This window comes from Zea mays, chromosome 1 (assembly GCF_902167145.1).
Source record: "Zea mays cultivar B73 chromosome 1, Zm-B73-REFERENCE-NAM-5.0, whole genome shotgun sequence".
Classification (NCBI taxonomy): domain Eukaryota; kingdom Viridiplantae; phylum Streptophyta; class Magnoliopsida; order Poales; family Poaceae; genus Zea; species Zea mays.
This window is the reverse complement of record NC_050096.1, coordinates 267,657,588-267,670,974: the sequence shown is the minus strand read 5'-3', so window position 1 is coordinate 267,670,974 and position 13,387 is coordinate 267,657,588. Positions and strand designations below refer to the sequence as shown.

Genomic DNA, 13,387 nt, shown 5'->3' with positions numbered 1-13,387 from the left:
CGCATGGAGAAAAACACTAAGCATTCCTACAACATTCCTAAGCACCAAGACATCGATTCCGCGCATTTGGTTCATTGTGATAGCATCTAGAGCTCTTGTTGAGTTGTGAACTCATTGAGTTGTGTTGCGAGCTCTTGTTGCGACTTGTGTGCGTGCTGTTGCTCTGATTTTGAGTCTTGTGTGCGTTGCTAGTTCCTCCCTTACTCCGTATTTCTTTGTGAATCTCAAGTGTAAGGGCGAGAGGCTCCAAGTTGTGGAGATTCCTCGCAAACGGGGTATTGAAAGGCAAAGCAAAACACTGTGGTATTCAAGTTGGTCTTTGGACCGCTTGAGAGGGGTTGATTGCAACCCTCGTCCGTTGGGACGCCACAACATGGAGTAGGCAAGCGTTGGTCTTGGCCGAACGACGGGATAAACCACTGTGTCATCTCTGTGTTTGATCTCTTGTGGTATTGTGTTTTGTTGAGACTCCTCTCTAGCCACTTGGCGATTATTGTGCTAACACTTAACCAAGTTTTGTGGCTTAAGATTTCAAGTTTTACAGGATCACCTATTCACCCCCCCCTCTAGGTGCTCTCAAAGAGACACCAATTGTGTGGTGGTCCTTGCAGGAACTTTGTGTTCCGTTTGATTGAGAAGAGAAGCTCACTCGGTCTAAGTGACCGTTTGAGAGAGGGAAAGGGTTGAAAGAGACCCGGTCTTTGTGACCACCTCAACGGGGAGTAGGTTTGCAAGAACCGAACCTCGGTAAAACAAATCATCGTGTCCCACTCTTTCTTTGCCCGCGATTTGTTTTTCACCCTCTCTCTCGGACTCGTTCTTATTTCTAACACTAACCCGGCTTGTAGTTGTGCTTAAGTTTATAAATTTCAGATTCGCCCTATTCACCCCCCTCTAGGCGACTTTCACCAACTACACCTCCAGGTTCATTTAATTATTCAGCTAAGGGCGTCCCATTCCACCCTTATGGTTGCACTGTTATCCCAGGTGGTCACTCAACGAACAGGTCCTTACTGAGAGGTACTTAGGAAAACAACCTAAGTCCCCTAAAGTGCCATAATAACATCATCATCATAAACAGAATAACATCGTATCATAAATATTCACATCATGTTCGTTGATTAAAGTGGAGCAATAGCATGAAACTAACCATAATAACCTAAAAGGTAAACAAGGATAAGGTAAATACAAACTAGTCAATCCTTAGGTTTCAATAAAGTAATGCGGGATAGTGAATTATAAAGTAAGTAGGACATAATAGGTCAGAGGACACTTGCCTTCACCAGGTCGTTGCTCAGGAAGATCTTCGGCAACACACTCAGGAATCACGGGCTGCTCGTTGTCTAAACAAAGCGATCATGCATTCAATACATTTGTATAAAACAAATGAATAATACACCAAACATGTACAAACAAGTGAACACGAATTCAAAAGATAGTAACAAACTCAAAAGCGAAGTCTAGAATCTAGGGTGGACTAATACACCTAGGGGTTCGTGACTCTCTAAGTATTGTCTATCTCGGGGATCACATGACTTAAATTTATTTATCTTAATGGATTACCAAAATCATACCAGGGATAGGTTCATATGATATTAAACTCACAAAGTTAATCATCTAATTTGTATTAGGGTTTCCCTTTTATTAAATAAATAATCACTTACACTAACCTATAGTCTAGGCATAAAATTAGCACGTGCAGACAGTGAAAGGTCATAATTTAAACAGGTAGAGAATAATCTTATGAACATTTTGCAATTTGAATAACTCAATTTGGAGTTCATATGCAAAATATATGAAATAAACAAGTTTTGGAATTTAAAACCCTAAATTAGACCTAATTCTGTGATTAAATATAAACCCAGGGTTATTTCTGCAAATTCTCAGGGGCCTGCGCGCGAAAACAAGGGTCGGCGGGTTGATTTCTAAAAAGTCGAGGGTCTCCGATTTGCCCGAAATGCGGGAAATGCGGTTCCGATTTGCCCGAGCGCATCTCCGACTCGCTCAAGCGTAGTCATGATTCGCCCAAGCGCATCTCTGACTCGTCCGAGCGCAATCACGATTCGCTCGAGCGCATCTCCGACTCGCCCGAGCGCGTCTCGGGTGACTGTCCGGTGAGGCCGAGATTGGACCAAGTTTGGCCATACTTAGCCAAACTTCTTCACTACATTTTGGCTCGACTTGAGATGTTCCCTAACACTTAGATGAATATTGTTAGCACCTAAAATGAATGACTAAGTGTTAAAACATACCTTTATCTTTTTGTTTCATAGAGGTTTGCAATATGCCCAATTTCAAGACAAAAAGTGTTTTTCTTATTTTCCTTAATCTTGTGGACTTGATTGCTTCAATATGCTTTCTAAACACCTGTGCTCATGCTCATAAGAAGAGTGTTAATTGGTTCTTAGTAACGTGTTGAGCATTTATTCACTAAAAAACTGGAAATGGCCCAATGGCACATTTCCCTTTCAATCTCCCCTTTTTGTTGATTCATGCCAACACACCAAAAGCAACTTCTTTGTAAAATTTAGTAGCCAAACCAAAGTGCTAGAAATATAGAGTAGGGTGTGTGCAACTTATCCAAACACTTAAACCTTATGTTTATGTTGGTTTGCTCAAAGTTGCACATTTGGCCCTTCAATTCAGCTCATATGGACTTGTTGCCTTCAACTTGCTTTTGCTAGGCCTTGTGTTCATGCTCATATCAAAGTAATTATTCCAATGTGGTGCGTTGAGCATTTAATCACCAAAACAATTAGAAAATGGTCCAAGTGCACATTTTCTTTTCAATAATTTGAACTTTTCCATTATTCTATGGCTTGTGCCCTGGCATTTGGATATCTATGACATAAAAAAAAGACAAGCTATGAACACGGTGACAATAATAAAGATGCTTCCTCCAAGTTTAAATTAGAACAACGATATGATCTCTAAAATATAGCTTCGATCAATGTTTTTTTGTTAAAATGCAAATAAACTTTTAATACATTTACACTTTTGTAAAAGTACTTTTAAAATTAAATCGACGTATGTGACTATTAGGCTTAAAAAATGAATAACAAATTGATTATTTATAAAGTTTGACAAGTTAGACTTAAGGCTTGTCTAAAATAACTTATAATTTGAACATAAAGGGAGTAGCTAATAAGTGAACATGATCGAAAACATACTTGTTAGCTTTAATTCTTTATATCACATGTGTTTCCCATGTGTTTGGTTGCGAGACTGTAGCCACGTCTCTCATGTCCCCTATCGTCCGTACAATTTTAAAAGACAACCGAGAGCAACAATAAAATAATTCTACCTCAATATGCTACTCTTAACCAAAGAACCTTATCTAAGAAATTGCTCGTCTCATCCCATCCGCAACCAAACACATCTATGTATAATGCTCGTGAGTAAGAAATTGAGGCGACTCATAGGGAAATGAGTACCTTATTCCACCATTCTATCCTTTACTAAGGGTCTGTTTGGTTCGTGGCTAACTGCGCCACATTTTACCTAAGGTTAGGCATTCGAATTGAAGAACTAACCTTAGACAGAAAAATTAGACAAATTGTGGCAAGTTAGGCAGTGAACCAAACAGCCCTTAAATTACGATTGCCCAATCCAAGGCGCCTGTCCGTGCGGGCTGGATCGAGCTGACAAGCCCACGTCCGGCGACGAGAAACCAAACCAAAAAAGCATCACGAGATTTGCTCTCTGTCACAGGTGTCTCCGTCGCCGTCGCCGCGGCGGGTCAGCCAAAACGGATCACATCGTTTCCGGATCGAGGGCCCGCGTGATCCATCCCTGGTACTGTACTCTGGTCTCTCGTAGGCTTGTTGGTATGGTAGCCACGAAAACGCTCGAGCCGAGGCGTAAAGTTCCGCGGCGGAAACTGATGGAACTCATGCAGTCCGCACGACAGCAAACCGCTCTCCCATATGCGACGCGCGCGGGTGCGCCGTGCCGTGCGCGAGCGAGACGGCGAGTACAGCTTCGCGCGCGGGAGGCTGCCGCCTGCGGGCTGTAGCTGTAACCAGCGCAGGCAGGCACGGTCGGTACGGGCGCGGAGGCACAGCGCGCCTGACGCCTGACGGGCGACGGCTGGGCGTGGGGGAGCGCGCGTTGGCTTTGCGACTTGCGAGTCGCTTGTCGCCATTCGATTCGCACGAGGCGCAGAGCGCGGGGGATTGACATTGGCTCGCCACCGGCTGTACGCCCTCTCCTCCTCCTCTTCTTCCTCTCCCTCGGCCTCGGTCCCTCCCGTCGCGCTCTCGCCTCTGCGTCTGCGCTTCTCTCCAGTTCTCCTTGTCGTCGAGCGGGAGCGCCGAGAGAGAGAGATGCGACCGCGATGCCCCCACTCGTCCCCTCGCTGCTCCTCCCAATCCCAGCCTTGATCCTACCCGCGCCACCTCGCCTCTCCCGCCACCGCTGCTTCCTGCCCGCCGTGTCCTCCTCCTCCTCCTCCTCGTCGTCCCCGCACTCCAGGGAGCCATACCGCCGCCGCCGACGCGACACCCCGAGCCAGACACCGACGCCTGCGCCGCGCCCATCCTCCCAGCCGCAGCCGCCTCCGCGCCGCGCAAATGCCGCCACGCCCGGCGCTCGGAGTCAGGAGGAGCTGGAGGCGGCGATCTACGACTTCATGTGCCGCTCCGCCAAGCCGGGAGCCTTCCCCACCCGCGAGGAGCTCGTCGCGGCCGGCCGCTCCGACCTCGCGGCCGCCGTCGCGTCCAGCGGGGGCTGGCTCTCCCTAGGCTGGTCCTCCACCGCCGCGGAGGGCCCCGCGACGACGGCTGCACCGTGCTCATCAGGCGGGGGCCACCCTGACTACCCGCCTGAGACGGGCGTGTATTACCGTGGTGATCTAGCGCCCGTCTCGGTGGAGGACTCCGAGTGGTGGGTGACTAGGAATCTAGGATTGCTCTGTGCTCCACTGTGTCCTTCCATGTCCTCGCGTGATGCCTCGCAGTTTGCGTTGCAGGGAGGACGACGAAGAGGATGCCTCACCATCTGGGCGGGAGTCGGGAACAGAGGAGGCCAGGTGGGTGCCTGGTGAAGCTCAAAGCTGATTAAATCCCTTGGTGACGTGGTGTTCTGCTGGTTAATCATGTTATTCACGGTTGTTGCAGCGAGGTCCGGCTCAACGCAGGAATCGAGGGGATGCTCACCAGGCTGCAGAAGGATAGAGAGCGAGCGCGGCCACCTCCACGGACTAGTACCCACGACACACAGGGCCAAAGTGACGATGATGGTATGCGAGTTTAAATTCTCAGAGTATGAGTTCTTCGGGAGCATGTTCGAACCCAAAATGACCGTGCGGACGGTCCGGCCCGGAGGCCGGACGGTTCGCGGTCCGGACCGTCCGCGGTGGTGGCGCGGACGGTCCGCGCGTGCGCAGAGTCAGTTAGGGTTCCTAGTTTCTCGCGGGATTTGTTACCTAAAACCGCGGGATTAACTCGGAAATCAGTTGAAAGCGGATCCAGACCTCCCCCTTTATATAGATGAAGGGCTACGGCCGATTAAAACCCCCAACAATCGAACAAATCAAGTCTATTACTCGTTTTTACCTTATGCATTAGGAGTAGTTCTAGTCTAGTTCTAGTTTAGCCCTAGTTTAGTATTCCAATCCCCAAATTCTCCGCCTCTCCTCGACTCTACGTCGATTAGAGGAGTCTAGGTCGGCCTGCCCGAGCCTAGACAACTCTTAGGATCTCTCCTCCCCGACGGGGTCCCTCCCGGGAGCGAGATCCAGGCGCCGTCGGCGATCTACCGCCGCCCCTGCGCACGCGCGGACCGTCCGGCCCTAGGGCGCGGACCGTCCGGCCGTCAGGCAGGGAACCCGAGCTCCTGCACCAGGTCGCGGACTGTCCGGCCCTGTGCCGCGGACCGTCCGCGTCTGACCAGAGAGCGCCGCCGCCTCGCACCAGGCCGCGGACCGTCCGGCCCCTGCGCGCGGACCGTCCGCCCCTGTGCAGAGGGCACCGCCGCCGGTTCTTCTTGAGTGATTGGCGCTCCGAAAAAGCGTCAACATACTTTTGGCGACTCCGCTGGGGAATAGGTGTCTAGACCTGCTAAAAATCGGCCCATAGATGGCCGGTTCTAAGGATCACACCAAGATCTCCACCACCAACATCATCAAGCCGGCCATGGAGGCGCTCCCGGCTGATGACCAAATGCCCTTTGAAGACCTCGTAATGCGCGATGAGAAGGAGGTGATGCGGCAATGGAACGAACAACGCGACAAGGAAGAGGCGGAACTGCTGCATAAACTCTCCGAACGGCGCAAGGAGGCGGCGGACAAGTACTTGTCACACTTCACGGTAGATCGCCACCAGAAGATCGTCCGTCAAGGGGAGATCGATATGGAATCTCTCCTACCTCCACTTCAGGGTCCCGCTGTAAGTACTCCAGATCTATCTCTTACGACTTTCATGGATCAACGAGGAGATCAGTTAAAGCAATATGTAGATGAATCTATTAAAATGCATTTACGTGCATACGAGAAATCAGCTGCTCCTAACTTTCCATCGCGAGAGTCTAATACAGTGCCACCCGCGTCAAACACATCGGCTATAAATGGGTCACCCTTGACCCAGCCATCATATGGTATGCCGATGCACGCTTTCGCGCCACCATCACAGCCACAACCACTAGGCACGCGGCAAGTACTGGACGCGGCCGGACCGTCCGAACATCATCTCAGACAGTCCGGTTATACCGCGGACCGTCCGGCGTATTTCGTCGGACCGTCCGACCAAATGCAGGCCCGCACACAAAACACTCAGGTCGCACCGTACATGGCCGGACCATCAGGATACAACCCTGAACACTTCGGCCCCATCACGGACCGTCCGGTGCATCATGCCGGACCGTCCGGATATGTTGCGGACCGTCCGCCTTCTTACGCCGGACCGTCCGGATATGGCATGAACCGGCCGACGTATTACGCTGGACCATCCGACTCTACACGGGTCCATGCGCAGACTGCCCAAGTCACGCCATATATGGCCGATCCATCCGGGTACAGCTCTGGACCATTCGGCCCGATCGCGGACCGTCCAGTTCTTTACGACAGACGGTCTGGGTACGAGACTACCCACGTAGCACCATATACGGCTGGACAATCTGGATATACCTTCAGACCATTTGGCCAGGTCGCGGACCATTCGGCCTCTTACGCCGGACCGTCCGGATATGCATACGCAGAGCCGAGAGCTGCGCAATACGCACAGTTCCCACATTCATCGCAGCAACATTATGGTGCCCCACCAGCAACACATTATAATCATGCCATACCACCTCATGGACATAGGGCTGAATACTATTCGGCCATAAGAGAGCCTGAGGGGTATAGGGCAGGAGCTGGTGACATTAATAGGACACCTAACACACACCTCAAACATACCTGGGAGGAAAGCCGACAGAGTAATGTCAGGCAACCTGAAATCTCCACCCACAAACTCAATGGATGGTCGCCAGACATGGCAGAGAGGGTCAGAGACGAGGTAGCCGGGATGTTCAGGGACAAACTCGGTGTTAGTGTGTCAGGTACAGGGCAATCGTATCGGAAGCCTTATAGCCACCGATTCGACACCGTACCATACCCACAGGGAACTAGAATACCAGACTTCTCTAAGTTTTCTGGTGAAAGTGGGAAAAGCACACACGAACATATAAGCCAATTCATAGCACACTTGGGAGAATTGGCTGATGGGGAAGCCTACCGCGTTCGTTTATTCTCGCTGTCCCTTACTGATACTGCATTTGCATGGTACGCTGCTTTGCCACCAAATTCTATTAACTCTTGGGAAGAATTAGAGCAGAAATTTCATGAGCACTTCTTCTCAGGAGAACATGAGTTAGAATTGGCTGACTTAGCTTCAGTCCGACAGGGGCCTGAAGAATCGGTTAATGACTATATCCGGAGATTCCGGGACACTAGAAACCGATGCTTTCAGATTCATGTCGCGGAAAAACAACTAACAGGGCTAGCTTTCAATGGGTTGCGACCCTACTTAAAAGAAAAATTAGATGGCACTCAATTCTTTTCGCTAGTGCACTTGCACCAGCGGGCTATGACATGTGAAAGCCGAAGTAAGGAAACATCAAAATCGGCTAGCCATAAGATGCATCTAGTGGGATACGATAACTCGGACGATGAATCCACGGATGTATACACCGCCGAACTGGTTTGGCCTGGGCAGGCTAAACCTTCACCATGTTCTGCTTTACAGTCGATTCGAAAGAATCGACAAGAAGAAGTTAAGTTTACGTTTAATGTTGCCAAATGCGATAAAATATTTGACGAGTTACTGAAAAACGGCAACATTAAATTAACTCATACTATTCCTCCTCCTGATGAATTAAAGAGGCGTGCTTATTGTAAGTGGCATAATTCCTTTTCTCATGCCACCAATGATTGTAATGTTTTTCGTCGACAGATACAATCGGCCATAAATGAGGGTCGATTGGCTTTTCAGGAGATGCAAGTAGACACACAACCCTTTCCTGTTAATACAATAGAACTCACATGCAAAAAGGTCTTGGTTCGGCCCGAAATGGCCGATAAAGGCAAAGGCAAGGGTATCGTCATTGGCGATCCCCGCATGTCAGATATATCACAAAAGGAGATTGCTCGAAAGGCTTCGGACGAGAAGGCTAAAAAATCCGAAGACACTGGGGGGCAGGCACAGTTAATGAACCAAACACATCAGCCTAGCCCGAACATCGTAGATGGTCCGGCACCTACGTGCGGACGATCCGGTGCTCAGACAAACGGTCCGGCTAACTCAGCCGGACAGTCCCCCTATGACCAAAGGCGTCAACCTCTACATAAAGCAAGAAAAAAGACGCAAGGTCAAAGCACATATAATCGGCTGATCAAAGCCGATCCTACTTTTGATCAGTTGCTCTCCAAAAATGCTAGCAAAAAGACTGTTCCACGTGATCGGTCAACAAAGAAACCCTGGCCACCTGCTAAAACAAAACGGTTAAACAAAACGGCCCAAAAGGCGACACAACAAGCATCGCCTATTCATTCTATGAGACCAGGGTACTTTCCACCTATTTACTCATCGTCGGTATATTATCTTGTTCAAACATGGAATGGCACGATGATGAATCCATGGTACATGTATAATCCCTTCGTCTATCCAGACTGGGGGGCACCTCCATTCTATTCCTTTTGATCCATTGATCAAATGGTCATGGCCGAGAAAGATACAATCCGAAACGGCCTTTATATTGGTGCTTTATTGAATAATCTCCATATCGAAAAGCCGGTGACTTACATCAGGTTTAGTTCATATGCTTTTGGTTCGTCAACCTTCACCAAAAGGCAGGGGGGCATATGTTCGAACCCAAAATGACCGTGCGGACGGTCCGGCCCGGAGGCCGGACGGTTCGCGGTCCGGACCGTCCGCGGTGGTGGCGCGGACGGTCCGCGCGTGCGCAGAGTCAGTTAGGGTTCCTAGTTTCTCGCGGGATTTGTTACCTAAAACCGCGGGATTAACTCGGAAATCAGTTGGAAGCGGATCCAGACCTCCCCCTTTATATAGATGAAGGGCTACGGCCGATTAAAACCCCCAACAATCGAACAAATCAAGTCTATTACTCGTTTTTACCTTATGCATTAGGAGTAGTTCTAGTCTAGTTCTAGTTTAGCCCTAGTTTAGTATTCCAATCCCCAAATTCTCCGCCTCTCCTCGACTCTACGTCGATTAGAGGAGTCTAGGTCGGCCTGCCCGAGCCTAGACAACTCTTAGGATCTCTCCTCCCCGACGGGGTCCCTCCCGGGAGTGAGATCCAGGCGCCGTCGGCGATCTACCGCCGCCCCTGCGCACGCGCGGACCGTCCGGCCCTAGGGCGCGGACCGTCCGGCCGTCAGGCAGGGAACCCGAGCTCCTGCACCAGGTCGCGGACTGTCCGGCCCTGTGCCGCGGACCGTCCGCGTCTGACCAGAGAGCGCCGCCGCCTCGCACCAGGCCGCGGACCGTCCGGCCCCTGCGCGCGGACCGTCCGCCCCTGTGCAGAGGGCACCGCCGCCGGTTCTTCTTGAGTGATTGGCGCTCCGAAAAAGCGTCAACAGAGCATAATGGAAGCATTCTTCTATGACATAGTTTTGGTTACAACAGTTCAGTTGTTTTTGTGTATCAAGGAGCTCATTGTTGCATAAACCACATTGTGATAGTTGTTGTGGATAGCTTCTTTTAGTGCTATAATCCTTGCTTCACAAAAATAAGAAAGCGAGGGAAGAAGTTCCAGGGAATTCAGTGAGCATCATGAAGGGCAGGAATTTACTGTTTGGACGGTTCTCTGCGGGAGTTTCCTAATATTGTCTCTAGTGGACAATTTTCTACAAATTATCTTTTTACACGTGTAATTAAATATGTCACGATGGTCTGGCTGCTGTCCATTTAAGGCTACACAGCAAATATAACCTTTTTGTCAGCCAAGTGAAAATTGAATAGTGGCAGCAATTTATGGTTATTCTGTGATCCATCGCATCACTGATGTTCATTTTAACTGTTCACAGCCATTCACGTTGTTATTGAAATTTTGACCAATAGCAAAAGCACCACTGAGTTATTTCGTTCTGTTCTTTTTTATTTGCATCAGCAGAAGGTTCACAGCAGTTATCTTTAGCCTTTCCCTCAAGTGGGCTATGAACTACAAACAAGATTTAGCTTTGCTAGCACTCTTTTTTTCTGTCCTCATCTTTGATCATTGCATCTCATTTTTGTATATTTAACTAAAATGATGCAACTATGTTGCATATGTACTCTTTAGCGGGCAACAGTGGCGCTCCTAGCCATACAGCGGCTGGTGGCAGGCATATTCCAAGGGCTCCTGAGAATGGAAGTGTCCATGGATCTCATTCTCAAAATGGAACAATAGAGGGCAACAGCACCTTTCAGGGTTCGAACGATGATGCATGGCAAACATGGACCCTTGGCAAGGGCGATTTATCTCATTTTGAAGGTTACATGTCTGCTTCGCATGTTTATTCTATATTTGTTACATAATTGTTTGCTGTTGACACATTTAATTTCTGCAGCTGCTGAGGTCTTACCTATTGAAAGAAGAAAAGTATCCCGACATGATGACATTGCATCCGTGCAAAATGACATTCACAGGTCATCTAATGGTGTGGCTGTAAGCGATTTTTCTAGCGATGGTGTTGGCACTGGAAGAGATGAGATACATTCACGGCTTCAAATTCTGGAATTGGACCTTTCTGCTGCTCTCAAGACATTAAGATCAAGATTTGACAAAGTTTTATCAGATTTGGTGTGTAAGAGACTTATTCCTGTTCAATTTTTTTATTGCATTCACTTTCCTTTACCTGTTCTACAGTTGCTAGCCCTTTACTTGACATGGTTGAACTGACCTGATATGTTTTGTTTTATTTTCTGTACATCAATAAACCTGACCCCCAACGCACACACAAACAGAGAGCATTGGAAGCATTGTGTACTATGTGCACTATTGATTTTTTTTGTCTGTAGGTAGCTCCAAATCAGTTGATGTTTCAAAGTTTTTGGAAGCACAACATGGCATAATAAGCAAATAGTCTATCAGTAATGACCTCGGGAAATTGTTGATGTTTCTAAAGGCATTGCACTTTCTAACTGCCACTCTAAATATCTTGTTTCCTTTTCCACTCAAATGGTTATATAGCAGCTGTCTAAGTTATATCTCCGATATGTTTCTCATCTTGATCTTAATAATGGAATTATATTTCTCTCTCTAAACAAGCAGGCTTTCTTAATTTGTTATTTTTTACCTTTTCAGTCAAATAGTAATGGAGCAACTGTGTTGGATGACATCTCTGATGATTGGGAATTTGAGGAGACAAAGGTAATGCAAGCTCAGGAGGAGTTAAGATCAATCCGGGCTAAAATAGCTGTGTTAGAAGGGAAGATGGCTCTTGAGATAATGTATGCTTTCACATTAATCGTCCATGCTTCGTATTTCATCTCATTTTCTCGTACTTACTCTATTAAATATCTATCACATCATCAGTGAAAGGAACAAAATAATTGAAGATAAACAAAGGAGGCTTGATAAAGTTGAGAAGGCACTGAGTGAGCTCCGTACTGTCTGTATTATGTGGGCCAACCCTGCTTCAGATGTTTTAGTGGTTGGGTCCTTTGATGGCTGGACAAGTCAAGTAAGTGCCTACTCCAATCTGTATTGTAAAACTGAAAAATTACTCTTTGTTGTTGTTGTTGTCGTCCTTAGTATTCTATTAAGTTTATTCTAATAAATTTAGGTGTTGTTAAAGATACGATGCAAACCATATAGCTTCTGGTATTGGCTTTGTGAATGTTGGGAATGCAATATACTGCTAGGAGCCTAGGACATTGTGTGACGTGTGATTAATATGTTGCCAATGCATCACAAACAAGCTCAGACAAGATCAGTTGTAAAAAAAACTGCTAAATGGAAACTTGTATGGCTGGTGTGTCCACACATCAATCACATTATACCATATGTCAACTACTAAAAGAAAACAGAAAATGATAACCCCTGAGTATATGAATGCAGAAACATTGTAGGCACAAGGATGAATGGGGCCAGACTGGCAAATGGTGGTTGATCTAATGATCTGGGAGCAGGTGTAGCCAGATTTCGACAGGGGTAGGTCGCTAGATTTGGATATCTATCCCTTTAGACTGGTAGAGAGATTTTAAACATCTGGAGATTTTATCATTTTTTACAGAAAAGAGTAGTAGATATAATATTTGATTTCAGTTATTATTTATGCTGTCTTATGAGGATTGGACGATGATAAAGGCAATAACAGTGACTTCGATGTGGGTAACTGGATATCAGAAACCTAAGTTCAGCTATACTACACTTATGTTCCATAGATGCACCTGTACCCTATGATATGTTGTAGAAGAACAGCAACATGGCCTTCTAATATAACAAATCAAATGGGCTCCCGCGTCCCCTCTCTCCTCACCGTCCGCTCCTCTCCGCCTCTCTCGTCTCCACCTCCGTCATCCTTCTCGCCCTTGCTCCGGCTCTCCTTTGGCACTTGGCCAATGGAGGTTTCCTATGATCTGCTTCTCCTTTCAAGCTTCTCCTTCTCTTCTCGCCTTTCCTCTTTCATCCTTTTCCTTCTTCCTCCTCCCCTGCTTCTCTTGGCGATGGATCCGGATGATCGTCCGCTTCTTCGAGCTCATGACTTAGACCCATCCCCTGGTTTGGAATTTCAAAAGGAAGTGCTCCGCAGGTTTGCTTCTTCAGTGCATCATCCTTCTGCTTGCGTTGATGGCTCGTTTCTTTTGATTGCGGTCTTTCAAAGATTTACTTTTAGGCCCCGTTTGTTTCGTTGGAATTGAATTCCATTTTAATAATTATAATTTAGACCAAACTAATTAAGTTTATA

At 47.6% G+C, this 13,387-nt stretch overlaps 1 protein-coding gene across 10 annotated transcripts in view; it reads left to right on the top strand.

Moving 5' to 3' along the window:
- The first annotated feature begins 3,958 nt into the window (after positions 1–3,958).
- The window catches only part of LOC103643820 (5'-AMP-activated protein kinase-related), a 16,476-nt gene continuing 7,047 nt past the window's right edge, over positions 3,959–13,387 (top strand). For 4 of the 10 annotated variants that reach the window (XR_004855568.1, XM_035964354.1, XM_023301357.2 and 1 more), the window contains exons 1-7: positions 3,964–4,884; positions 4,970–5,029; positions 5,118–5,239; positions 10,777–10,968; positions 11,045–11,277; positions 11,782–11,927; positions 12,013–12,160. Coding sequence is in view for 9 of the 10 variants with exons in the window: in XM_035964354.1 (XP_035820247.1) it covers positions 4,337–4,884; positions 4,970–5,029; positions 5,118–5,239; positions 10,777–10,968; positions 11,045–11,277; positions 11,782–11,927; positions 12,013–12,160 (1,449 nt within the window). In the remaining variant the exon portion in view is untranslated. Of the gene's footprint in view, positions 4,885–4,957; positions 5,030–5,117; positions 5,240–10,776; positions 10,969–11,044; positions 11,278–11,781; positions 11,928–12,012; positions 12,161–12,537; positions 12,744–13,387 lie in introns of those variants that run through there. The other 6 variants (XM_023301356.2, XM_035964355.1, XM_035964356.1 and 3 more) reach the window with 5 other exon arrangements.